This window comes from Corapipo altera, unplaced genomic scaffold (genome assembly GCF_003945725.1).
Source record: "Corapipo altera isolate COAL_440 unplaced genomic scaffold, ASM394572v1 2c, whole genome shotgun sequence".
In the NCBI taxonomy this organism is placed as follows: domain Eukaryota; kingdom Metazoa; phylum Chordata; class Aves; order Passeriformes; family Pipridae; genus Corapipo; species Corapipo altera.
In genome coordinates, this window is record NW_020884923.1 from 4150708 (window position 1) to 4178552 (window position 27845).

Here is a 27845-nt window from a genome sequence, read left to right on the forward strand (position 1 = left end):
AGAATTTACCCTCTCTGTAAAGAATTTACCCTCTCTGTAAAGAATTTCTTCCTAATATAGAATTTCTTCCTAATATAAATGTGGTATGCAAAAACACTAGTGTTGCTAGTAAGCATCTGAAGGGAAAGATCCTCCTCTTTTTGCCTAGTAGACACAAAACTGGGAGTTGGGGGAAGGACTACAATACTGCACTTCAACAATAGTAAAATGTGTTTGAAAATGGGCTACAATGTGCTATTGAAAGACTGCTGAGTGCTGATAAATTGCTTTAATGTTGCCATAACACCACAACATGGGATTTGGAGCAACATGAGTAATTTCACTGGAATTCAGTGCTGCCACAGGCTTGTTTTGATGGGTCGCATGATTAATGCTTTGATCTTTATCTAGAACTTTATTGGGATTAGCAGTTTTTGGTCATGGGTTTGGGTGTCTCTATTTCTTGGGCAACTAGTTTCTGAGCAGCAACCTCATTCTGAGGTCTGACTGGCAGTGTGACTTGTGTCTGGAGTAGAAATGTGTCATCTTGGTTACCTTCTGGTTTCTTTTGGGGTGCAAAGGGGGAAAGGAAAAGGGAAAATTTATAGCTGGAGGTCTCTGCAGTTCTACTTGGATCTGAGACACAGCACCAGTATAATATTCTGCACACAAGGGATCTGGCTAGAACTGGTCATTAAAGGGTATTGTGTGTTTCAGTGAACTTCATTTCTGTGAAATGAGAAGTGGATTATTCCAGAGGGAATAGTTCTGTGAAATTTAAGTTTGATTATATTTCTTGGATCTAATTGTACTCTATAATTATTTTAAATATGCATAAATTTTCTAATAGCTTGGGGTGTGTTTGGTCCATGTTTTTATAAAACCCCTGTGTTTAGGATTCTTATTTGCAGAAAAAAACCCATCTATTTCTTGGATGTTTTTTTCCTTTCAAGGCCTGTTTGTCCTCCATGCTGTGGTGTCTAAAGAAAAACAAACTTGGAATTTAAAAGCATCTCTAGGATATTTTAGACTGACTGTATATGAGCGATCAAGTTCTAATGTGAATCATGGCGATAGAAAATGCAAAAATACTAATTACCCAAGATATTTTGTTTGTTCTGTATTTTAATCAAGTTCAGGATATAGTCAAGGGTATTCCTTCTGAACTACTCCTGCCAAAATTTGAGCTTACATAAGGAATAGTGGTGATGAACCATGTATGTGTAGGTGTTTCTGTGACTGCGGCTTTGGTTATTTTTAGGTACATTTAAAAACATCATTCTGTAGCAGCTAGGTGGATTGCAAGTTTCCAGAAGCTTACTTTTATGCATGGGGTTGATCTTTTTGAGGGATGAGGTGAGTTGATACAAGGAGAACAGGGCAGAAGCAGTAAGAAGCAGTGAAAGGAAGGTGCTGGAAGGATGTAAGGACATTGTGTCACCTCATTCCTGCCTCTTCATATGATAATAGAAGTCCAGTTGCATTTCATTAAATGCTTTAGAGAAGGCAGCAAAGTGGGTTCAGGAGCTGTGTCACTATTATTTCCTCTAAGTAACAGCAACTTCCTGTGTTCCTTCATTGCAATTTGTGTAAAGAAAGTTAGAGACAATTAAATGGTCTGTGTTAACTTGAGTACAAAATGACTGTTCCTCTTTTTATTTCCATATTGCTGCTGTCCAGAATTCACATTGATGGAAATAGTTAGGCTTTCTGATCAGGAAGTGAGCAACATTTTCTCATGCAAACCCTTGCTTTATTCTCAGATAAATACAGAATATGACTTCTTTCACCTGTAGATGCACAGACTATAGAACCAGTAAGTCAATTAACAGTTTTGCAACAGTAAGAAGCAGTGATAATGAGCTTGTGTGTGTAAACATCAGAGTTGTAAAAATAAATCCTAATAGACATAAAATTAAATGGAAATATATAAATACAGAACAAATGCACAAATCTTGAATTGAATCTTTTTGATGTCTTGACAGCTAAAAAGTTGTTTACAGCTGTTGATGTACAGCTAAACAGTGCTAGGAAAGCCTAGTCATAAATTAGTTTTATTGAGACATTCTTATTTGTCAGTATAGGTATGAATTTTCTGGTCTCCAGATCTATATGAAATTTATCAGGAATGCCAGAGCTCTGAAGCTGGTGTGAATTTGAATCAGGAGAAACCACAGGTAACTTTACTGTGAAACTAATTACAGGAGACACCTTTCATTCTAGAGTTTATTTGATGCCAAGATCTGGTTCAGATGTCCCTTGATGCATAATAGATAGTACTTACCAAAGATTTTCCGCTTCCTTGCACTGATAAGGAAAAAAATCACTGTAAAAAGAAGCCTGTACTGCAGAAGTGCTATAGTTTACTACATTAACATCTCTTAAAAATTATGGAAGAAAAGTTGGTTTTCATTAAAAAAAACCTTAAAAACCCCAAACCAAAACACTGTCTTCACAAAAGAGAGTGTGTATCCAAGCACTATTTTGTCCTGCAAAGAGTCAAGACAAAAAAGAATGCTGAGAAATTGTTGAGGGAAATATTCGAGTACATCAGTGAAAGAATGAAGGTCTAGTTACAGCAAGGTTTTATTCAGAATGAAGCCTAAAAGAACATATCTGAACTATGTAGGAGTGTGTGTCTGTTCTTCTTTTTAATGGAATGTAGTTCTAATTTTATGCTTTCCCCCTTCCTTCATTGTACTGGGTTTTGCTTATGGATACAAAGAAAAGCTTTTGAACATCACGAAAAATATTAAAAAGTCAGTAGTTATTAAAGTTAGAGGAGATTACCAGGCCTTGGGTCCATAGGTCCTGGATGAGAAAGAAAGCTAAAGCATGCCTGGGAGCTAATGAGTAAGTTGAAAGAAATGTGTTATTTGTGCCCCACTTTAGAGACTTCCTGGTTCAGTTGCATCTTGTGACTTGTGGCTGCTTGAGCACATACTTGGATTTACTTCTAAGGTACAGATAGGTCAGACTGCATTAAATGTGGAATGAAATGTTGAAGTTTTACAAAATTGGGTTGTAAAAAACTTTGTACCAGTTTGGATTGACAAAAGATGCTGTTGGTAATACATGCCCAAAAAGACATCAGAGGGACTTTTTACTTTAAAAAGCTAGACAGAAAGAATTGTGGCTTTCCAGCAGTCTGTGACAACCTGGCACAGAATGCTGCATTTGCATCACAAATCACCACAGAAACTAAAAGGGCAAAGATGGGCAGAATTAAATATTTGCTGAGAGGAACCTAAGTACCTGGAAAACACAATATGAAATTTGCCAAAGATGCGTATGGTGGCTAAAAAATTTAGTAGACAGACACATATAGATTTTCTTTCATCATGAACTGCTATAATAAAGGAAGCTTTAGAAATCTACCTCTGTAATCTACAATGACACTGCATTAGAACCTGAAGACAAATCAAGGTGAAAGGAGATGTGTCATAGTGTTGTGGGAGGGTACATCTTGTTTATATTTTTAGAAATATATTTTGTATTGCTATATCATAGTTGAGGAATTGTTTGGTATTTAAAAATCTATTTTAGAACCTTCATCTTCTGAAAGCTAATATATGAAAGCTTCTGAAAGATGTATTCTTACCTTTCAGTGTATACGTCAAATATATGTATATGTCACTAAATTAGGTAGGTATAAAGGAATAGTTTAATATTCTGTCTCAACTTATCCTGTTATACATATGCCATACATCAGAAATTCAGTGTAGGGGAAAGGTGTAAAATCTTAGTCACTATGAAAGCAAAATTTCAAGGAGCTTATGTTCAAGTTAGGGAGACAGACTGCTTCACAGACTTGCTAATCTGCAAGAATTCTGAAAGCACTGTCGCAGGCCATCAAATGTATTTTAATATATTTTGAAGCTCTGATTATGACAAAACTATAATACCTGCTTTTTAGAAAAAGTAAAACATTGTTGTCACAAATGATGAAGCCAATTTTCATCACACTTTTGACTGCAGCAGCAAGCAAGGTTTTGGAACAAATTTTGAAGGAGAAAATTATAAGAGAAAATTAACTATTGGGTATATAACAAAAGTGTAAAGAACAATAGAACAAAATGCAGCATGGCTTTAGCGAAGATCAATAAGACTACATTGTTAACTTTCTATGTACAGCTGCTTTCTAGATAACATAAAAGTAGTATAAAGGCATTCATCTGCACTTCCATACAAAATGGTAACACTGCAAATCACTTACTCAAAGAAAAAAATTTCTGGAGGTTTTGATAAGGGTCTCTGTTGTGTTACTTCACTGCCACCAGAGGAATAGCTTCATTTTGGCCTGCTTCTACCTAGTGTTGCGATAGATGGGCTTGGTCAGGCTGTTGAAGTTTGTTACATAATTAAGACAAGAGGAGACCTGGGTCCTGACCTTTGTCCCAACCATAGGACTTGCAGGACTCAACATTTTCATTACCAAGTAAAATTTTTTTAAACTTTTGTCTTTCTGTATTCTGACAAAAAATTCAAAATTAGAAGCTGAGCTGACATCAGAATTTCATTCTTCAGGGTGAATGTCTGCATTAAGTAGATTTTGACTTGACTGCTTCCACTCTTTCCAGCATGATTTGTGCAAATACAGTGTATATTTCAGTAATCTTGTAACAGACCATGGGGGTATATGCTGAAATTGGTGGTGGTGTCATGTCTCACAGCCAGCACAAGTGAAACAATCTGTTTTAAAATACACCTGCTTGGTTCAATCAAGGAACACTATGGATAAAGAATGAGATGGGGTTTTTTTGAAAATTGTTTGTAACATTCTTTCTGAAGTGGCTTTTTACTTCATGAAATTTATGGTCTTTGTCATCTTTATTTTTGGAGAATCTGATTTTCAAATTTTGCCAGACTGCCACTTTTTCCATCAGGGCATTTCTGGAAGAATTTCAGAGCTATTTGTATGAGGTGCTACTTTTGCCCTGCGGGCACTGTGGTGGCCCTGGGGGCAATGGCAAAATTCTCTTCCAGTGGCAGCTTATGCCCTTGCTTCCGAAAGGGAGCAGGCACATGTGTTCCCTGGATCTCTTTTGGCTGTCTCAAACACTTGAAGCTGTTAGCATTATGTGATGCTCTTTCTTTAGCTGCATAATGGGTTGCTTGTTTAGCTGAGTGATTTGAAATCTCACTGATATGTTTGTTAAAACTCTCATGCATAATCCAGGACCTTTTTAAATTATTAGTCATAATTGTGGGGCTAAAATAAGGGGGAAAATTACTCTCTTGAGTTGCACAGGGGTTAATATAATTGTGGTTCTAACTTATAGCTAGTGAAGGGTTTAATGGAAAATTTTTAACACCAAGCAAGGGTGCTACAAGAGATGGGACAGTGTGAAAGGAGGGAGATTGAGATGCCAAGAAATCGAGATAGCTTGGCAAAACTAAAGCATAGTGGTTACTGTGATAATCAAGTACAGGACTGACAGACGTGAAATTAATAATTGGTATTTTATTCTAGTTGTTTGAAGAGTCTATGAATGTATTCAATCAATACATTATTCACTCATATTTAATAAATAGATGTTTCTGACTTTGAAATTAATGGAACTGCGTGTAGGCAAGCATAGAAAACTGTAGCAGGCAATTTCTTAATTCTCTTATTTACACAGACTTTTGGCTTTTACTTCTGAATTTAAAATGATGTGTGGGTTTGGTTCATACCATCTATGCGAACAGAGCCAGGAAATTAAAGAAGAAAGGACAATGTTCTTGGGCATTTCCACACATCCCTAACTTTACTAATGTCCTCATAAGTAACTAAAATATAAGATACAAATATGAAAAAAGAATAAATTAATATATTATATTATGTATAATATGCAATATAAATATATAAATAAATCAATATATAACCTCTGGGTTTTTTTTCCTTTAGAAACGTATGTTTGCATACAAACGGTGAAGGCAGAGATCTGCTATTACACTGATAATAGCAACAATAGGAAATATGTTAGATGTTACTATAGCAATTTGTACCATAACCCTAGACCTTAATAAGTTTTATTTTTAAGGTTTATGTTACCTGGAAATTAGACTTCAGATATGTGTTTATTTAAAGTGGAGGGATTTTTTTTTCTTTTTGTTATGAAACCATGTTGTGTGCGGAGGCCTGCTGCTTAGTGGGTTTTCCATGTTTTATGTAACCAGGCTGTGAGAAAACTGTCACATGCTTGTAGGAAAGTATCTGTCAATAAAAATTCATTCCCTTTAAAAACCAAACAACCCCCCCAAAAAAACCCAACAAAACAAAGCAGCTAAAACAACTTCAGAGGATGAGAGATCTAGAGCAGTTTCCTGTTCTAAATCAGAAGAGGATTAGAAACTCTGCAGTGAAAAAGAACAATAAATGAAGTTTCTAATCCCGGTAAATTGGGCGTAATCTTCCAGGTCAGTCTTCAGGCAAAAAAGAAACTAAATGAAATTGCTAGTTTTTACTGTGAATGTATATTTTATATGCATTCGTGCAGGACTTGGGATTGTTATTTGAAGTGAAGAAGAGATGGCTAGAATACCAGTTTCCAGTTCTGTTTCATTTCCCAGGTTCTCTGTGCATCTTTGAAAACCTCTTCTTTCTCAGCAGTCAAGTGTTGCACATTATATCTAGGCTGATGAAAAACTGGAAATTTGAAAGGATTGTGAAATGAAAGGAAAACATTGAAGAATTTAATAGTTTTGATCATTGAGGTATTAATTTTATATGTGAAATATTAGTGCGCTTGACATATTTGAGGCTTGGTTAAGTACACTGGACAGTAAAAAGGTGACAATGCAGTATGTGATTTGCCCCTAGGAAATTATTCACTAAGCTGCTTTTCCTGTGTAGTTTGAGCGAATATGATGTATGAGTAAAATTTGTGCTGAAAAGTATTTAAGAAATAACATTTAATTGCAATTACTATCTCAGATAAAAATATGGAAATCTTTGCAGTATTTCTCTTTCCTGGACGTGTTCATCCTCTTCTGGCATTCTGGGGGATGTTTGGTGCTGCTATGTTCAGATGCTTTGCCAGATGATTGAGGCCTGACTTAGCTGCCACCTTGCTGGCAGTTTATGTAGAAAAAGAGACATACAAAAATTGAAAGGAAGGAATAATTTAGACTAGTATGGGGCAGCAGATGGTTGAAGTACAGCTTTTCCAAACTTTTCAATGCAGCTTTTTTTACCCCCCATTTTCTCTTTTTTGTTTGTTTGTTTATGAATGTATGTTCATAATTAGAATCTATTCTAAATGAAAAACTGTAAGAAGACTGCAATTGTCCTTTTACATTTTGTAATATTAATAGATAATATTATAAATGGAAATTCACCATTTTTTCCATCTCTTCTTCTTTTTCCTTTTCTTTCTATACTCTCTCCCAAAAATAAAGCAAGGCCTAAGGTACCTTCAAAGCTTATGAAATCCCTTTGCTGTGTGAGCATTTCTGGTCTCACTAAAACAGACAAAAAAAAAAAAAAAGGGTGAACTGGAGAAAAGGAAGAGAAGCAAGCGGATTTAAGCTTTTGAAGATGTAAGCAGTACATTCACAAGTCAAATTAACCCTTGAGGTGAATAAATAGGGTGTCCAGTGAAGCTGTTCACTCTGCATTAGGAAGAATTAAAATGGAGAGGTCTGTCTCCAGTGTTAAGATGTGCTGATGCAGCTGCTGTGCTAATGGTGAAAGTGTGGTATAGTGTTCTGGTTGATAGGAGAGAGAATCACCAAGACCGGCAGAAGGGGGAGCTTTTGGAGTATAGCTCATTTTGATCATTAGTCTCAGCTGGTGCTCACTGACAACTGTGCTCCCAAGCTTTTATGAATCCAGCATAAGGAGGATAGAAAGCACATCTTTAAAGATAAATGTGAGATTATAACAGCAAGATCCTCAGAGAAACATTATTCCAAGCTCTGCTGTAGTGCAGTGCCTCAGTGCATGTGTGTGGGGGTTTTGTATGACTGTGACTACTGTAGTTTTCTTCTGATTCTCGCTTCCATTCATGCCTCTCCCTCCCCTCAATAATTAAGCAAATTCAAAGCTAACAACATTTTCATGATATTGCTACTTCTTAAGGATTTTCTTGCTCACCTTGTAGCTCTTTGAAAGGTTTGTCTTGTATGCAAATCACAGAGGAAAAGAGCTATAAGGTGAATTCATTGATTTAGGATTTACTTGCATTTCTCTGTAGACAGTACTGGACATGCTTTCAACATTCTATAATTCTATCAGAAAAACCTAGCTGCAGTTCTTGTCTAATTCAAAACTTAATATGCCTCCCTTCCCTTACCAAACTAGTTAGGGGAAAGGTAAGAATAGGGTTCAGGAACTTCATGATCTGGGATTTCTGGGAAGAAAGGTTGTTTAAAACATAAAAAATAGGAATTTAGCTTTCTAGGAAAAAAAGAGATTGAGAGATATAAGATTTTAGTCTTTACTGTTTTCATGGCAAGTAAGGCACCAAGAGAAATTCCTAATCACTCCATTTAACCTTATAGCAGAAATCAGTGATCATTTAATAATTATGAAATTATTAATCATTTAATTATTCCAGGTTATTTGCAAACATCTTCACCTATTGAAGGAATTTTCTCCTTTAAGTTATGAATATGAGGTGGCTAGTGGTTTCTGAGGCCAAATGCTGTTGCTGATGCATTTATTTATTTATAATATTCTAGTTGACTGGACTCTAGCTAATCCATTAAATATGGCTATGATTTTGGTTTTGCTGTTTAGCATATAGATGCAGAGATTAACATTTTACAGTCAATTTCACGCATATAGACACCAAGTAATTTTAGTTTGAGTTAATTTCAACCACTTGTAGTGCAAATAGATAGGGTACTGGCAAACCATTTCTGGTTCAAAACAGAAGTCGTTAAAGGCCTGTGGAGGTGGTAAAGAGATATTTTGCTAAACCTAAACAAAAAATATAACCTTCATCATACCCTGAATCAAATCATAAATGTGATTCCTGCTACTTCTCCAGTGTCTCTTACTTTAATGTCAATGCAGGCATAGGTGGGGTCAGAGGGCAGTGAGGCTGGGGCAGATTCAGCACCCACTTTCCTGGACCACAGAGGACTTTGGAACTGAAATACTTCTGTTTTAATGATTGCTCTCTTTTCACCTGAAATTAGGCGAAAGAGAAATATCAGATGCCCTTAACAAGGGAGGAACTAATTCTTGGTAAGTGGGGGCTTTCAAATGTTGTTCACTGGAACTACAGTGGCACAGCAACTCCATCGCCGGGCACTGCAGCACAGCATGGTGTTTGCTTGAGGAAATGAGTGACATTCTCAAGTATCAACACATTTTCTTTTGATAGGATTTACCTCCTCATTCCTGTTTAAGAAAAACGCATACTGTGCTTTTTATAACTTTGGCTGTTCTTTATCTTTGATGGAGGATGGGTGGTTCTTACACTTGAACTGACCATTCAATTTGATTATAAGCCCTAGCTAGTTATGTACAAAACTTCAGCGGCTTAACAGTATGTTCTGTATATATTGCCCACTAAATACTTTGAACATTTATTGTTGATACAGAGATTTATTTTTTTCACAACTTCTCGCAGCAAAACTATTTCTCTGTGCTTCTAAAATTGAACTTTTTTCATCTTGCATTTAGTAAAAGATCTTAACTAAACGGACAGAATGTATTTCCGTAATTTAAATTTCTGTGTCTGTCCTCAGATCTCCATAGCAATTACAAGGAACACACAAGCTTCATTAGAGCACAGCTTTATATGAACATTACTACCTTTGTGTTGAGAACCTTTATTTTTTTGACTCAACAAATAGTTGATGCAAAGAACAGCTTAACAGTACTAAAGTCAGTTTCAATCAAATGATCAATTCTTTTAGGTTAAAAAATACCAGCTAACATAATTAAGTAATTTTTGCTATCCTATTTATTTCGAGACTACTTCAGGTTCAGATGGACAAAATGACATAATTTACCTTACTGTACTCTGTATTACTTAAGTACACTGATGACATTTTTTACATATATACTTATTTTATATTGCTGGAATGCTAAAGTATTTTTAGACAATAGTTAATAACTGCTATACAAATTAAACCACAACCAAGTAGCAACTAGGATTCTGAACAAGGTATTTGAACTTGAGCAAGACTGTTAAGTGCTATAAAAAATAGTGAATGAATGGAAGGATTAAGGAAAAAAAGAACTTCATTTCCTGTTTTGTAATTTACGGATATTGTTCGTACTAAATAGGTTAAAGCAAAAGGGAGAGGCTATTCTGGTTCTGAATGTGCAGAAGACTCTAAATATGGCAAGATTATTTAAACATTGAAACATCCAGACCAAAAAAAAAACTTTAAAAAAAGAAATCTAACAAGTCTGACATTCAGAAGTCATGGATAACATTTGAATATTTAATATAGCATGAAGAAATGTGTAGTTTTCTTGCATAATCCTATTTTATGTGTGTGCAAAGTGATCTTCATTTGGTGTACTTTTTTATTATTATTTTTTCTTCTGTGCATTTTAGATAAGTGTAAAGCATTGATTTCTCCATTCATCTTTACTTGTGCCCTCTCTTTCATCTAGACCGTTTTCCATGTCACTGAACTTTATTCAGAGATTGAAGGTGATAATATGATATCCCTTGCTCCAGAAATGCTAGCAGAAGTGCTACTATTGGTCCCCTAGTGCTAGTGTGATGCCAGTCTTATACTCTTATTTTTTTCTAAAATTACTTATATAGCCTAACCTCAGCAGTTACAGCTAGGAGAATACATTTATTGCAGTAAGAGAGGCAGTAGCTAGGGTTTTTTATTCATCTTTTACAGCACCACTAAGCTTTGGCAACTGCAACCCCAAACAAAAAATGACTAAAATCACTAAAACATCTGTTGGAAGATAACTCCCTATTTGTTCTTTGCTTCCATGGTTTCATACCATTACCTTTCTGTACGTTACAACTGTGGGTAAATTGTTAAAAATTACAGTGCATATCACTCAGTAAGAAAGACCATCTTCAATTAATAAATTACTTTGAAGATTTAATAACTGAACTCTACTAGAGGAATATGTTGAATAAGCAGACTTGTTAGCATCACCTTTTAGGTGGTGTAACCATGGAACAGGAACAAACTAATTGACAAATGTAACAAAATTTATTATCTCCTATCTTATGCCCTTGAATGTACTGTATTATGTCTAATAAAGGGCCAGGAAACTTGGATTAATAATCAGATAGTTATCAGATCTTTAGATGTGGAGAGCAAAACCTTAGAAAAAACTTCCAACATTTCAATGTATTGTTTATTTTAGGCTGTATTGCCACATGAAGTTAAAATAATACAGAAACTTTGGGCTAAATGTCACTTACAATATCCTTTTAAAATTGCATCCAGATGTTTAAAAGAAAAAATCTTTTTAGTATGTTCAGAAAGCCTGGGAAATTTTACATTTTGAATAAAATCAATATTCAATCAGAAATCTTGTATTTCTGTGTAAAAACCAGTAGAATTATCATTAGTATATTGCATTAAGAAAGTGTTTTAGTATATTTTTCCTGGAAAATACCTTTGGCTTTGAATGGATGGGTGGAAAAAACAGATCATAGAAACTTATTGAGGTACAATTTGTATTCACACACTCAGACATAAAATTAACTTTATTACTGCATCTCTTTTTTCTCTTCTACTAGATCTATGTAATCTATCAATATCCTGTGAATCTACTTTGCTATCTTTTGATATTTTAGACCTTAATCAAGCAATTTAATATTCTTACAATGTAGATTTTACTGAAAGCTGTGTATGTAACTAATTTTTGTAGTCTGTTTCTGGCTAACTGCATGAAACATAATGATCTTTCAAACCACTAACATTTTCTCCAGTAATATTCTTTATAACATACGTTCTCCTTTCATGTTCTGGTTAAATGACAAAGAAAACACTTTGATCATGAAATATGGCCCTATAAGAGGAATAAGTATCTTACTCTTTAAAAGTTTTACTTCTCTGAATTGCTGCTTGTGACACTGCATTTTATTTTGGAGCAATCTGCTCCTCTAAAACTGTATTAAATACAGTTTTGTGTAGAATAGTTATCAGGGTTTTTTTGTTGTTATTATTTTATTAAGAGATTCTCCAAAGAAACAGAGTGCAATTTCTCAAAGACTGATAAGACTGATAATTTTATGACTCACAAAAGAAAAGGCTCGTTCCAGGAATTGGGAGACTTAATTCTATAATAACTTTGTTGATGTCCTCAGAAGAATTGCTTCATTTCTTGGTAATATCTCAGTTTTCCCTTCAGGACAATTGTATAATATAAATAAATAGGAATTTGATGCTACAATAACATCTCGTATTTTTTTTTCCTACTCCACAGTGCAGCCAACACAATATATATTTTCTTGAATATCCTAATTAATCAGGTTCCAAATCAGCTACAGTTACTATGTAGAAATTTTTTATATTAAAGACTTACTATCAGAGACTTTTCTCAAGAATTCTTTTTTTTAATTTAATATTTTTACTTATAATAGTTGAGATTTTTCAGTATACATTGCAATGCCTAAATATTTGTGTCCTGTAGATAGCTGCAAATTCTTACTGATCTGTGTCATCACCTTGACAGGACGAACTCTGCTGGAAAAGCTCTTCAGCCAGCAAGAAAATGCACCACAAGAAGAAGCAGAAAAACTATGCTCTCGCATTATTGCACTGGGTCTTTTGCTTCCATTCACTGACTGCTTCAGAGAGCCATGTAATCAGAGCGCCCAGCAAAGCACACCCACATTTGATGTAAGTACTGAAAAAGTTATCTTTTGTCTGTTTTGCCAAGCAAGACATGATTTACTAACGGTTTATCCCACTTGAGAGAATTCTGTAAGTCCTTTTAATGAAAATTACCCTTAGGAGAGTGACCAGCTATTTTTCTGAGCTCAGGTATGTGCATTTTTGTATACAAGTAAGCATAAGAAGGTTCTCCCACAACTTGATTTCTTAACTTTTTAACTCATATCTTATTCTGCTATAATGTTCTTTATCTGCTTTTTTTCATTAAGTTGTCTTCTTTGAATCAAAGCACTCTATAGGATTACCAAGATTTCAATCCAATAGCTGCTTCACCAAAAATCTAAATTAAAGGAAGAACAGAACATAGCATTTTACAAAATTTTACAGAACCCAAAGAGGATGTCTATGAGAGATAATTCCCTCCTCTCCCCCCAGAGATACTTTTGATACAAAATAGTGCAGAGATCAGTGGAAATTTGCTGGAATTCCAGCTACAGTTTTATCTATGCCTTTGGGCTATCTGACCAGGGCGCTGTTACTGGTGGTGTTTGCATACTATTACAAACTTGTGATGTAGACATAACCTAACATGCTTTCCTTTCCTCTTGGATAATTAATTCAACAAAGGGATGTCTTTCTGTTTCTTGATACTTTACAACCCATGACATTTTGTACGGGTTTATGTGACTGAAGATAATCAGGGATATTCTCTTCAGTAATTAGTTTCAAAATAGAGTACAAATATTAACTTATAAGTTAATAAGCTACTGGTATAGTTAAGATCATCCCTATTCTACTCATTAAGCTGAAGCTTGGTTAGGAATACTCAAAAAATGATTGGCATAGATATGAGAGAACATGAGTCTCCTTAAATCTGGGAAAAGAGGTAGAATATTTTTTTCTAATGAATTCTTATACAAGTTTTCCTAGACAGCCTAGCCTATCTACAGAGTCATTTCATGGTCCATCTAAAAATATTATGTTATATGTTTATGTTTTTTGGTGTTTTTTTAGGAAACAACATTTAAAACATTTTTAACTGGGTTTTGAAACTAATTGAAAAATGCAGTGTAACTATAAAACTGTGGTTACTCAGGCAACTTAAAATCACAGAGCATTTGAAAATGCTTGTGGTTAAATATACTCAAGAAAGTTACTGAAAAAGACAATTTTCTTATTTTTCAGGTTTTTTAAAAGAGTTTGCTAATATTTTCAGTTCTTCTGCTTTTACATATATTCAACTAATCAACTTTAGAGTATTGAATACAGTATTCTTAAAAAAAATTCTCCTCACTAATAAACAGATTTTTTATCAAATTCAAAGTTTGTGAAGGAGCAGAAAAGACTCTTTTGTTAACTGGTATACTGTGCTTTGTCTGAGCAACAATTATTTTAGTTATCTTTCATTTAATATATCCAGCAGGATGGACATAGTAGTAGCCTAGTGCCATGTGAACCATGTATCAAAATCAGCAATTTAAGATGTTGCTGGCCTAGCAGTGATCTTAATTTGACTTGGTCTATCATTAAGCCACGTCACATCCTCTGCGACTGCATTTTGGCATAAATCCCCTAAATAGATCACACTCCTGTAACACAGTGTCAGAAGAGGTGTAAAGCGCTGTGTATGTAACTAAGTAATGCATCCTACTTCAAAGGAGCATACATCTGTCTTGAATACTACTACCTCAGTAACTGAATTCCACATGGTGGGAAGGTGAGTGCTGCTGCTATTGAGTTTTGGAATATGTTTCTGCTTCAGCCTTGGTGACCACAGTGCACCTACCCGTTTATTCATTACATGTTCTACTAAATGAAAATGGCTAGAACTGGCAATATAAACTGTAATGGCTGAGAACTTCCAAATTATGTTTCTTCTAGTTGACTTTGCTTCTTAGAGTAAATAAAATATTTTACAGGAAATAAGTGCTAATTTTTATGTAAGGAAATGAAACAACTAATAATTACTGTGGAGAAAAAAAAAAAAAAAAGGTGATGCTTTATATTACTTTAAAAAAGGACATGTAATATCTGTAAGTTGTGTCCCCTTCTGCATCTCTTTCCATGTCTGTACGTTGGAATTTTTTTCTTTTTTAGGTTTTTGAGTTTTGTTTCTTTTTTCGTAATACTCATTAGAGCAAGATTTTAGTGTTGATCTAACCATTTATTTCAAAGACAGAGGAATCAGACTAGCCTTAATTAACACCTACATTTCACCCATCTAGAATTAAGAAATACATCTTTTTTGACATTCCTCCTAAATTGGGAGCACAACCAGTCCTGTATTCTTCCTTCATCTCTGAATTCTTCAGATGTGCCCCCAGTTCAACCTTGGATTGCCTCCAGTTTGGCTGATATTTCACTCAGCTAAAACTACCATCAGCAAGCTCCTGTAACCCTGTCCTTGTCCCAGACAGGTTTGTCTGCCACCTTGTTGTCCTTCCTCCCTTCTACATCCAGGTATGGTGCTTACCTGTGCCTTAATGTTACTTATTTGGCTGTTTTGATTTGCATCTTAATCTGGTGCTTGTAAAGTCTCTTAGGTAATTCCTTTTTTTTTATTTTTTTTTAGAATTGCCAACCTTTTTTCCACTGAAGTCCTTCTTTTAATCCTTTCTTTTCTCCTTTTGTGACTGATCCCCTGCATTTCTGAGCTTTAGCTTATCATTTTTTTTATGTTGAATAAAGTTCATGATTCCCCTCTTGCATAAGTGTAGTCCCACAGACTTTGTTTTTTGAAGAGGTTAGGTTACAGTTTATGAAAACAATTCAGTAAGTTTTGTTCATTCTACAATCTATTGGTCATGGCTTGAAATGAATATAAACAGATTATTTAGAAGACCTATTCTCTTGTTTTGATCTTCTTTTCTGGATGTCCTCCAGTGAATTTAATTTAACATGGCTAATGCTGAACTCTCTGCTGTCTTGAAATGTTTGTAATTGCACATTCTGATTATATTCTCATCTTCTTTATTACTCACGTCTGGTGGTCACCTCTACTTCTCCATGTCTTAGAAATGTGTACCCAAATCTTGTGTCTCTTTTCTCAGCAATGTACAAGAGATCTGTTTGATTTTTTTTATTTCTCCCAAGATATTCTAGACTTCAGTGTGGGGCATTAATAATGGTACATGGTGTCTTTTAAATTTCTTTTAGGATCCCCACTGTCTGACTCAAATGAAGTGTATTAAAAGTAAAGACAACTTTTACAGCTCTTAGTATCTCAGGGTAATATTACAATGGCTCCTGGAAGCCAGTTTAAATTAAATTCTTAGCACTTGTTTTTCTGGTGTATCTGTGCTTTGTGGGTATGATGCTTACTACTTTTTTAGTATATGCCAAACACGAATGATCAACAAATGCCAAATGAAGGCACAAATCTTCAGAAAACTATCAGCTGTCTTCAAATTTATGCCAAGGATAGTGACCAGATTCCACAGGCTTATAAATTATTCAGGTTTTTGAACAGATTTTAATGATGATTGGAGATGGCATGTTCATGAAGTATCTATGGCCTTTTTGTCAGATTTCAGGTTATAGTCCAAAGGACAGAAACTTTAGAACTGTTTTAAGAACTTACGAGAAAACTTGCATGTTCAATCTTGGCCCATTTTATCAATTATTTCTTTTGAACAGATGGTGGCAGATGCTCAAAGTAAAAGATTAGTCTGAAAAATAAAAGTTGAACAAAGCTTTAAAAGTAACGGAAATAAGACAGGATTGGGGTTTTTAAGATGTTTACTGTTGAGAAGCAGTGAAAGCTTTTGCTATAGCCTTTCCTACCTACTTTTAAAATGTAAAGAGTATCTTAAAAAGTAAGTAAGTGTTCAGCAGCAGGTTCCCTGTCTAGAAATACATTTCCCTGATTGCTAGTTTCCTGTTTCATGGAGAGGTTGCTAATTATTGCCTCATGTGTGTCATGAATTCTTACTCATAAGACTATCTTTAGTCTTTCATTCTTCTGCTTGTATTTTATAAAAGAAAAACGGAGGTTTTAAATAAAAAAAAAAAAAAGGTCAAGCAATTAAATGGGCAACTTATAGAAAGATAGATTAGCAAAAGCCTACACAGCAAAAGCATGTTCTGTGAAAAAATTTCTTGCCTTTTAAATAGCTGTTGCCTGCTTGCCTTTTATCTTTTTCCCCTTTTAACAGTTGGGAGTTGTTCAACAGGGTTTTTAAGATTCAAATTAAAAAAAAAAAAATCCTTTGACTGAATGATATGTAAGAAATTAATGCTTTGTGAAAAACTCTTTCAGTCCCAAATCATAGAATCATGGAATTGTTAAGGTTGGTGAAGACCTCTAAGATCATCAAGTCCAACCATTAACCCAACACCACTGTGTTAACCACTAAATCATATCCCTACGTACCACAGTCACAGTCTTTTTGAATGCTTCCAGAGATGGTGATTCCACTTCCCTGGGCAGCCCGTTCCAATGTTCGACCATCCTTTCAGTGAAGAAATTTTCCCTAAAATCCAACCTGTGCCTCCCCTGGCTCAACTTGAGGCCATTTACTCTTGTCCTGTTACTTTTTAGCTGTGAGAACTACTTTCCTTGCTATATATAGTGCAGCTGCAATCTTGAGCTTTTTAGCATTTTACCAGATTATACGATCCTATTAGGGTAAAATAAGCATGAGATTGTTAAATGGGGCATCTTTGGCAAGAATGTAACCACAGATAAGTTTTTGCAGACACCTGTTGAAGGATAACAGTTTTTCACAAGTAAAATCTTATCTCCTGCTTAGCTCCTCTGTTAATAATGTATCACAGAAGATGTAAGATAGCTATCTTCAGAGACAAGCATTTGCATTAGAATTTAAAGTGTTCACACAGCAATGAAAGAAGCTGGAATTTTCCTATCAATGCAAGGCAACTTTATTTAGAATCTCTGCATTATTAAGAAATATTGGCAGTACTTGGTGTTTGCATTTTATCCAGTAGCTGCAATTACTATACATTGTGGTTGTGCAGCCCCCAAGTATGACTTCTCGTTTCAGATTTTCCAGGTCACGCTGTACAGTCTTAAGTTATGGGCAGGGTTTTTTTTCTTTCATAACAAATTTCTCCTCTTTTTCTGACAAGCTTTCCCAGTAACTTTGTGTGTTGTTTGTGAGCATTAGGTTTTAAATACTTAAATTCTCAGTGAAAACTTACATTATTTTGTGATAGGGACTTTCTACTATCATTTTATAAGTGCTTTTGAGAGGAAAACTGATCGCACTTTTGTATCCATACTGTACTCCTTGTTTGAGGAACTTCATCTCTATTGCACTCTGAAAGATCCAATAACTACCTTTTTTTTCAAGTGATATTATCCAGCAATATCTTCTTCCATATGTATTTGAAATGCACACTAAATGTTCATCTTTCTTTGTCTTAGGTTTCATTTTAGCTGGGCTAGCTCTCTACATCTTTTTTACAGTGCTTTTTTACTGTGTTGAGTACGGCTGTTAATTCCTTCTCAATTTATCAATTATTTCAGCATATTCTATGATGAAAGACCTAAATGGACATCTTCTGGATGGCATCTTTCTTTACTGTGTTATGATGTGATTTTATACATAGTCATGTTTGGCAGTTTGGGATAGGTACTTCCCCTTCTGAGATTTGTAGTTGAGATGCCTGACTAGGCTGTCCTCTGTTTCTGAAATAATGCTTCCCCAAGGAAGCAGAGAGACAGACAGCATGAATGGGAAATGCTATAAAAATGAATGTTTTCCTATTATCTCGTGGCCACCTGTGGTGATGCAAATGCTTTTTAAGGAAACAAAGACACTGCTTTCTTTCTGTTGAGTAGTAGCAGATGGTGGGACTTCACAGGTCAGAAGGAAGAGAAATTAGTGGCACCAAGACAGTACTTAATTTTAGCTTATTTGTACTGTTTATGCCAGTCTGAAAATTAGAAGATAAGCAGACTGCAAATAGACTCCTTTCTCATAAGTCAGAAAACCAAAATAACAATGATCAGTATCAAAAGAACTTTCCCAAGAACTGATATCAACTAGGAGAACTTCAATTCCAAACTGCAACACAGAGCTTGCAACAGTGCAGCATTTCTCCAATGCTGCATTTCTTTAAGCATACTTTCAATGCTTGGGAATAAAATGTGTAAGACTGAAAGTAGTCCCATTTTATGAAATTTGTCAAAGCAGTATATTGGAGATCAATAGCGAATAAGACTTTAAAAGTTAACAAGTGAAAATTGTGGACTAGAACAGAGAAAACGGATTGTTAATCTTCTGTTTTAATCTTTGTTTGTAATGTAACATACCATGGCAGTTCATTTTGGCTAAATCAAAGCCCCCATGTCTCCTCTTCCATTGCCCGATCACACTTTGTGACACCTTTTCTTTTGTGCCGAGCAATTCTGAATATTTCTGAATTTAGTAAAATGGAAACAATTGGTTGATCACTTGCTGAAATATTGATTTTATGCTGTTTTCTACCTTCCTTTTCTTTTTCCTTTTTATTTTTTTTAATTTTAATTGCCTATTTATTTTATAGCTGTTAGCTCAGGCCTTGCAGTCTTCTACTCCTCTTTTTTTTCTTTTTCTTTCTTCTATCTGCTTACTTGTAGTGATGCTGTTGGATACACTTTCAACTGAGACAGTTTATATGTAGGATGTTGCTAGGTCTTTTGCAGAGAATATTGCTTACCTACTTGTTATTCTGAAGAGCTGCTGCAAGAGGCATATACTGTATGTTAAGTTTACACGATTTGTTTGAAATTTTGAGAATCATTGTGCATGAGGTGAAGGTGGTCAACCTGTTATCTCTAGAGATCTTTATATTTTATGGCTGTCTGTACATTAGTTCACTTTCTTAAGAATTTCAGTCATAAAACAATGTCTATTTTCTAGCTTGGAATTGAGAATACAGAGGGAGTTGAGTTTGTGTATATTGCGTGCCTCTTTCCAAGAGAAAGTTTTTATAGTAGTAATAATCACATTGTCAAATTGAATAGAAGTGAAAGGAATTTTCTAAGTTTTATTTGGGCAATTCAAATTTGTCGGAATCCAAGTTTATTGTGGAACTGTGTCAATGTGAGTGAAAACAACTCCTGATGGAGAAACTTCTTGTCTTGACTTACATTTTTTGGAGGGTTAATGAGAAAGGATGAACCGTCAGGTCATCCAAGTAACAGCTAATAATGTAGTGGTCTTGGGATGTGGCCTTGCAAGTGGGAGTTCAAGCTGGATGTGGCTAGATCTTGATATTCTTCTATTTTGTAAAAAGCTAGCTACTGATCCCCCTTCCGAGAAAAGTTTGTTGTATGCTCATCAGTTCAATCTATTCAGCTATATTTAATGCAGAAGTCATTGGTGAATAAAAAGACCTAAACAATAAGTCTGGAACAGAGTGAGTATAGATGTGGGAATCTGAAATTTAGTTTCCAGATTTCTTTCCCCATGAGAGCCCTAACTGCAGGGCTATTGGCTCTTTTTGCCTCTCATATTACTGGGATATGGTGTTGAATCCTGAGCAAAGTCTAATGGGATCAAACAAATTTTTTCTTTTTTGTTGAGGAAGTTAAAGTCATTTCATGGGAAATAAATGTTTCATGATTTTTGAGACAGTGTTTTTAAATTAATTGTTGGGGCAAATTGGTTCTCTGACAAGAAGAAAACCTACTTAAATAAAATGCTTATGCATCAAATTTAGTTCATGAGGATAAAGTGCTACTTCAGCTATACATTAAAGTATTATGAAGGACTTGCTGTTTTTCAACCTTGAAAGGCATCTGTGCTCACTAATACAGCCAAAGGTAGTACAGGTTGAGAGCCATGTTTAATCACTGCTCTGGTTCTGTCAGTGGCAAGACAGAGCTTTGTTACCGAACCTCTCCTCAATAAGTGAACCACTTTCCCCATTCTTGATAGTATTGATTTCTTTATTTTAAAAGCTGCTTAAAATAAACCAATCTCCTGCTAAGCAGAGCATTTTGAGGTAGTCTGGCTCTAGTTTCTCAAACTAAAACCTTACTTCTTCAATTAACTATTTGTATGCAGTACAGAACATGCAATTGGCTTTCTTTCAGTTTAGAGACTGTATACTTAGTATACTAGAATGTTTAAACTTCCCAAATGGGAAAAAAAAAAATTCTTTCCATGCACTTGAAGCAGACTAAATGACAAGCAATTATGTACAAATGCAGTACAAGCTCTCTGGAACTCTTAGGTTGGAAAACTCCTCTGAGACAGGGAGTCCGATCTCTTCTTATCCCAAGGACGATAAAATGTAATTCTGCTATGAGTTTATGGAGTTCCATTTTAAAGGCAGGGTAATTCCTCTACCCACTCCTCCACTTCCTCCTATTGAAAGAATGTAATCCAGACTGATTTGATGAGTAGGAACCTTCTTGTAACTCCCACTCTGTGTTTAATCCTGGCCCATTTATACCTGTCTGCAAACATGCTGACACTTCTGTCCTCCCCTTTTCAGGATAACTTTGATTGTTTGGGGTTCTAGTGAAAAGTTTTTCAAGTTTACTATTTGAAAATAAATTTCTTACAAGATAGAACCCAATTACATCAATGCTTGATACAGGAGCCATCAGGCAAGTTAGTAACAATGCACTTTCATTTTAAAAAGTTTAGAGGTACTGCTAATGTATTTTCCCTGTCTACTGCTGTGCTGACCTGAAGAGCAGAGGTTACTCCTGATAGCAGAGTGCTTCTGTACTGCCTTACCTTTTCTGCCTGCGTTTTTGTTTTTGGTTTTTTTCCTTGTTGACAAGTATTGTCAAAATACTTCTGGTCAGATTTTTCTCCCCCTTGATTCTTGCATTGCTAATTAATGCTTTTGCAGCCATTTTGGACAAATGTGTGTATTGCTATTGCAACTCCATCTCTTGTACTTTTTTTTAAGCATTTCTCACAATGGCTTTGTTTTTTGAACTGAAAGCATATAAACAGCTGATTAAAAACTGAAGAGACATTGAGCAGAAGGTTGTATTACCTGTATATCTCCAGGAACAATGAAGCATACATTCAAGGTTGCATATTATATTCCAACAGTGAGGGATATAGTAATCTGTAATTCAGTCTGTGGCCCAGGGGACAAATCTCATCTCTGTGTGAAAAATGTGTGACCCCTTTTCTGAAAGCTCCGGGCCCACCAGAGTGACTTTTGATGTTTGCTGTAGGTCTAGATCATGGCCTTAGTTCTGGGTTCACCAGGATCTTTCTGTGTGTCCTTTGCTAGAGGCCTTTTCTTTGAGTAGCTTACAGCACTAGTTTCCATTTTTAAAGACTAGCTGGAAAACATATCCTCAGCTCAAGCAGTGAAGGAACATATTTAATATTTAATCTGTTATGTACTTGAAGTGCAACACTGTGGTACCAGAGAACAAAAAGTTGTTACAAAAAGCCATTCTTTGTGCATACTTAAAGCTGTCTGGGAAGAGAGTGAGTTAAACTACAGACCTGACTCTCTGTGATTCTAAATGCTAGATCTATAAATGGTAAAATGGATATTGATCAGGTACTGTCAGATCCTGCAGGCAGTTTGCCTTGCCCCTGTGCAGATGCTCTGCACTTTTAAGAACCATTGGAAAGTGCTGTGTAAGGATGTGTGGAAACAAAAACTCTTCTTGACATCATGTTTAGTGCACCAGACTCAGACAGCTTTAAGCTTTCAATGTCTGCCCAGAAGTGAGTCTGAATAAGTCAGACTGGGATCATTCATTACAAGGATACATATGTAATTTTTCCCTCAAAAGAGATGCTTTAAAAACTAAATAGTGGAGTCTGAGCAAGATGAAATGGAAATCCCAGATGTATTCAAAGTCTGATTACGGTAAGCATATTCACTGACTGTATGTACAATGATAATTACCAAAAATTCCCTCTGAAATTATAAGATTAAAGGAGAAAAAGTTGAATGTGGAAATCTAGGATCATGGATAATTGTGCTACAATTATTAATGTTAAAAACAAATCTAGACTTTTAATTTGGATTATTTTGTTTCTTTTGCTTGAATAGTACTTTAACATCATAGAATTGGCTGTATATACCTTTCTTCTAACTGTTCTAATAATATGATAATGGCATTTATGGCATTATCAGATTTGGAAAAGGAAAAAGGGATGGGTTAGTATATTAACTGACAAGGAACCAAAGACAAAGTATTAGATTTTGGACTGTAGCTTCACTAGATAGAAATTAGTACATCGAGATGATTCGTCTCTTTTGAAGGGCATGAAAGCAGAGACAGGGTTAATCTTCTCCATTTTAAAGTGTAAATTATGGACTATCAGCTTCAAGTCCAGAGCTTCAGAATGCCTTTCTGTCATGCAGTTTTTCATATTTTAAATTATGTTTATAACCTTGAAAGTAATCTGAAAGTAGTTGCTGGTAAACGCCTTGTTTAAATGTTGAAAGTTGATACATTTTCATTGTATTGCAAGTGCCTCCAAGGCATTTTTGGAAGTCTAAATTTCTATTACATAATGAGTTCATTCCATTGTCTTTCTCTGTGCTGAATAGTGAATGAAAAAAGCCCCCCCCAAATGCAATACACACAAATACTGTTTTTTATATTCACAAACAAAGCTCCCATGCTGGGTTGAGAGTCAGTTATGGAGTTGTGTGATGTCTTAATTTATAACTGCTCATATGTTATATGCTGTAAATTATATCAACAAGAGCATAGGTACTTCATATTTTATTACCGTCATAATGTATCCCATCTGTACAATAATTCAGAGCTATTTTTTTAATACATCTCAATTCCTGTAGACTAATTGTACTTCAAAATTCTGTTATTAAATGATTGTATTATATCTTTGAAGAACTGGCATGTTGAAATATCATGTCCAAGAACAGTTTAACTGTTTGTCTTCATCATTCATGCTGTGTCAGTATTATCTACAGTCTGTTGTCTTTTGTTTTATTGCCCCGTAATCCTACTGAAAGTCAACTGTGCTTAACCAGTTAATGCTCTGTGGAGTATGTTCTCTCCTGTGTTCCCTCGACTGTGCAAGGTAGTAGAGTGGGCAAGAAAAAATTTGTACTGGTTTGCCTCAATGACCTTTTTGGATCTTATTTTCCTATGTGTTTTAGAGATTTAAATGGTGCAGAAACATGACAAATAGCAAAATCCATCACCTTTTCTTTATCTTTACACAGTATGTACAGGTATGACTCTCCCTCACCTTTTTACTCAAACAGTACTGGAAATTGAGCAGAAACTCAGAAGTACATATCCTCTAAAAAGCGGAATTACACAAAGGGAAGGAACTAAGTTACTCAAAGGACTGCATTAATCAAACCTTTTTGCATGTTCAGATGCAGTAGCATTCTAACGGAAAGAACAGGCTTTTCAAGAAACATAATGTTTAGGGCTAGTTAAAGAACCTGACCTTATTTTTTATTAAGCTTTTTATCCATTTATTTTTACCTTTTTCTAAGGTCTATATATATGTTTGGATTTTTGCCGTGTTTTTCATTATGGGAAGGTCTAATGAGCTTCCTTTGAGCCTGACTGGGACACTCTCTGGAAACCAAAACTTTTGACTTTAAAACCAGCACTTGTCTGTTCCACGTAACTTGCTCTCAATAGAACATTATCATCCTTATCACAACTTATTTTTAGGCAAGTAAAAACTTAGTCACATAGAATAATGATTATCCCAAGCAAAAGTGTCATTTTCTTCTTCCCTCTGAAAATCTCTTCAAAGTCTAGTATCTCTCAAATTTAAAAAAAAAAAAAAAAAGGAAAAATGTTTTAATCTAAAAATGAAATATGTAGCATGAAAATATATATTACCAATGTTTTACTAAGGCGACAGCATGAATGAAGTCTAATGAACATCATCTTTGTATGAAGGTCTTACTGTGGTATGACTGTATTTTCATCCTGTGACTTGATTTTTTTTCCCAGTTTTGTACTGCAGTATTTGCATCTTTCCAGGTTACTTACTAGGATACTCATGCAGTTGCTGTGAACGATCTTTATAGAATTTATAGAATTCTAAAAGTTTAATCACAAGGTGTGCATGTTGATACATACTAGGAATCAGAAGAATAACTACTTGAATTGTGTGAAATCTTTCTGTTGGTTTAAAGGATAAGTTTGCCCCGGTTTTCGTCAGATAGTCTTTATGTGTCCTACTTTTAATCATAGAATCAAACTCAAAGCTATTGAGTAAAAAGGATATAAACTGATTTGAGCCTAGAGGACTAAAAATACGTTTAGCTGTTAATTTGTTGGTTTTGGTTTTTTTTAAATTTTACTCCAAAAGAAACCTCACCTTTTTACCTGTTTTTCTAAGAATATGAAAATGGAAATGATAAAAATAGGGCTGCAAAGAGTAAGTATATCAGTTTAATTTATGCTGAAATAATCCTGCTCATTTTCCTTGCTTGTGCATTTAGTGAAAAGGGTAATGTAGAGTGTGGACTGAAATATTTTTCTCTAACTGATAAAACTAGCTGTATGGAACCAATCACGATATACAGAATGTGTTATCTCTCTAAGAAAGGAAGTGGCAAAGAGTTCCTTATGCTCAAAAGGATGCTGAGCTGTATCCTAGCATGTCATTGTGCTGTAGATAACTAAAAACTTAATTATCTGTTGTTAATAAAATAGTTCTTTTAATATAGATTTATTTTAAGTCTTTTTCAGGAGATGAAGAGCATAAAACCAAGCCTGCCTTAATATAGGGATGGATATTGATTTATTTGTACTGGAAAAAAAAAACTTAAGTATTTTAAGCTTGTATTTCTATATGAACTTCTCAACCTTTTTTTTTTTTTTTTTTTTTTTTTTTTAATAATCACAGCAAGACCAGCTTTATACTTGGGCTGCAGTCAGCCAACCCACACATTCAACAGATTACATTGAAGGAAGCTTTCCAAGGAGAATTCCATCTGCGTGGCCCCCACCCAAACCTCCAGATGAAGAACAAAGACTCAAAGTTTCGGAAGAAGGTATAGTTCAGACAAGATAAATGTGTAGCATAGGGAAAGATGCTATCTTTTAGAGTCCAAGATATAAGCTTAGTATCTTAACAACTAACAAACACCTGGCTTTGAAGATCTTGGATTAGCATCAGAAATAATGTTAGTTAGTATGAATCTAATAAAAAATATTCAGCAAAAATACATTCTTTTTGTTAACAATGAAGATGTGTATCTGGCAACTGCTGACTTTTCTAAAAATATGGAAAACTTCAGAAGCTCACTAGTGGTATACTGCAAGTTATTAGAGTGTTGTAAGGTATTCCTTTGTAGATTTAGCAGTCCTGTGCTGACAGAGGGGTAGGAAAAGTGTATCTGGAAAAAATAAATTGAGATCTTGTTTACAAAGTCAGTTTATCTTAAAATTTGTGAGGTTATGCTACCAGCCAAATTTCTGCAATCTTCTTCATGCTTATTAAGAGCTTTGTTTAAAATGGGAATTAAAACAAAATCAAGCAAAAAACCCCAACACTCTCTTGTAGCTCACAAAGAAATTTAGAAGAGAATTTCAAATGTGTTTTCTGTTAGTAGTGTGGATGCACAAATACCACAGGTTCTTGGAGACATTGCTTTCCATTAGTTAGTGTTCAGCAGCTCAGCACTTCTGGACTTCATTCATCCCCATGCCCTCCATGGAGAGCCACTGGATATTCTCAAATTTTCCATTTTTTTACCACTCCTATTTTTCATTGCTCAGATTTGAAGAATTAAGTCATTATTTCAGCAGATCTCTTTGTATTGCTCATAGCCTTTCGGTGGAGTTAATTTCAGATATGCTTCTCTATTTATGCTGTGACTTTTACCTGTTGGACATCAAGGAAACATCTCTGCATTAATCTCACTCATTCAATTCAGAGTATGGAATGCTGCAGTACTAATCAACTGGATTGTTGAGCTAGTTCAGCTTTTAAGTAATGATGCTGTACTCAATGAAGGTGCTGCCATATGTGGCAGTACATTTCATTGCCACTACTCTAAAAACTGTGTTTCTCAACTTGGAGACTTAGCCAGTGGATGTGTGATCAGAGTATTCATGAACATACTCTGTACTAGAAAAGCAAAAGGGTGAATTTATTTTCATTTTATTTTCAGGTTTTAGCCCAGCATAGGCTGGTACAAGTAAAAAACACTTTCATGCTCTAAAATCTAGAAGAAAATTGATTACGTGAAGTATTTTGAAATGTAAAGATACACTTGAAAGTGCATTTCTACCAAAATGATAATACTAATGATTTTTAAATGTATTCATATTATACATGGTTTATTTCCCTCCTAAATTGTTCTATTTAATACTATACCTACTACCTGGATGTATTGTGTACAGGACTTGTCTGTTCCTTATCTCAACCCCTGCCCTCAAAAATTGCAAAAACATTAGGAAAATAGAGTTAAAAACAAAGTGGCAAACTGTGTGTTCTGACTATTTCAAAATGTAGCATGAATAGTTCTTAATATTTATTTATTTACATTTTAGGTGTGATTTTTCAGTGTAGAACATGGAGGGAAAAGGGAAAATCGTAATTCTGAATAAAACTCAGATAGATAATTTAACTTTTCTTTGATTGTTCATATGCTTGCCATTTGGAAGAACCTGGAAGTGAGTAATGTGAAACCTGAGGATAAACACCTTTCCCATTTTATGTATATGAACCATTGAAAGGTGTAGGGAATGAACATTTTTTTAAAAGGTTTAAATTATTGTGTGTAGAGTAGCTATATTTTGTATTATATATAATTATTGCTGTCTGGATTAAACAGATAAAATATTAAATTAGAAACAATGGTTCATAAACAAAAACATACATTTTAGACAAAAATATCGATAAAGGTATGCAGCAGAATATTTTTATAGAGAGAATCTTTGTTTTTATTATGCACGTTAGTATGAAGACAATAGTAGGCCTTCAAGTTTTAAGTAAGACAAGATGAAACTGTGCAAGGTCTTAGGTAGTCTTTCCTAAATTAGCAAAGTGGTTAATCATCTGTTTAGTATAGTATGTATTAAATACTTTTACTGTATGCTCTGTATCATGTGGAGCATTGTTGAGTGTGAGGAAAGGGCTATTAAAGTGGTTAGGAGGTTTTGAAGGATTTTTTGTCAGGTTGATTGTTGTTTGTTTAGTTGTTTG

At 34.8% G+C, this 27845-nt stretch overlaps 1 protein-coding gene across 1 annotated transcript in view; it reads left to right on the forward strand.

Annotated features, from left to right (window-relative positions):
• Nucleotides 1-27845, forward strand: part of FMN2 (formin 2) — a 178589-nt gene that overhangs the window by 24703 nt on the left and 126041 nt on the right. Inside the window, 2 exon segments of the mRNA XM_027657210.1 lie at nucleotides 12587-12753; nucleotides 25539-25686. Coding sequence (XP_027513011.1) covers nucleotides 12587-12753; nucleotides 25539-25686 — 315 coding nt within the window.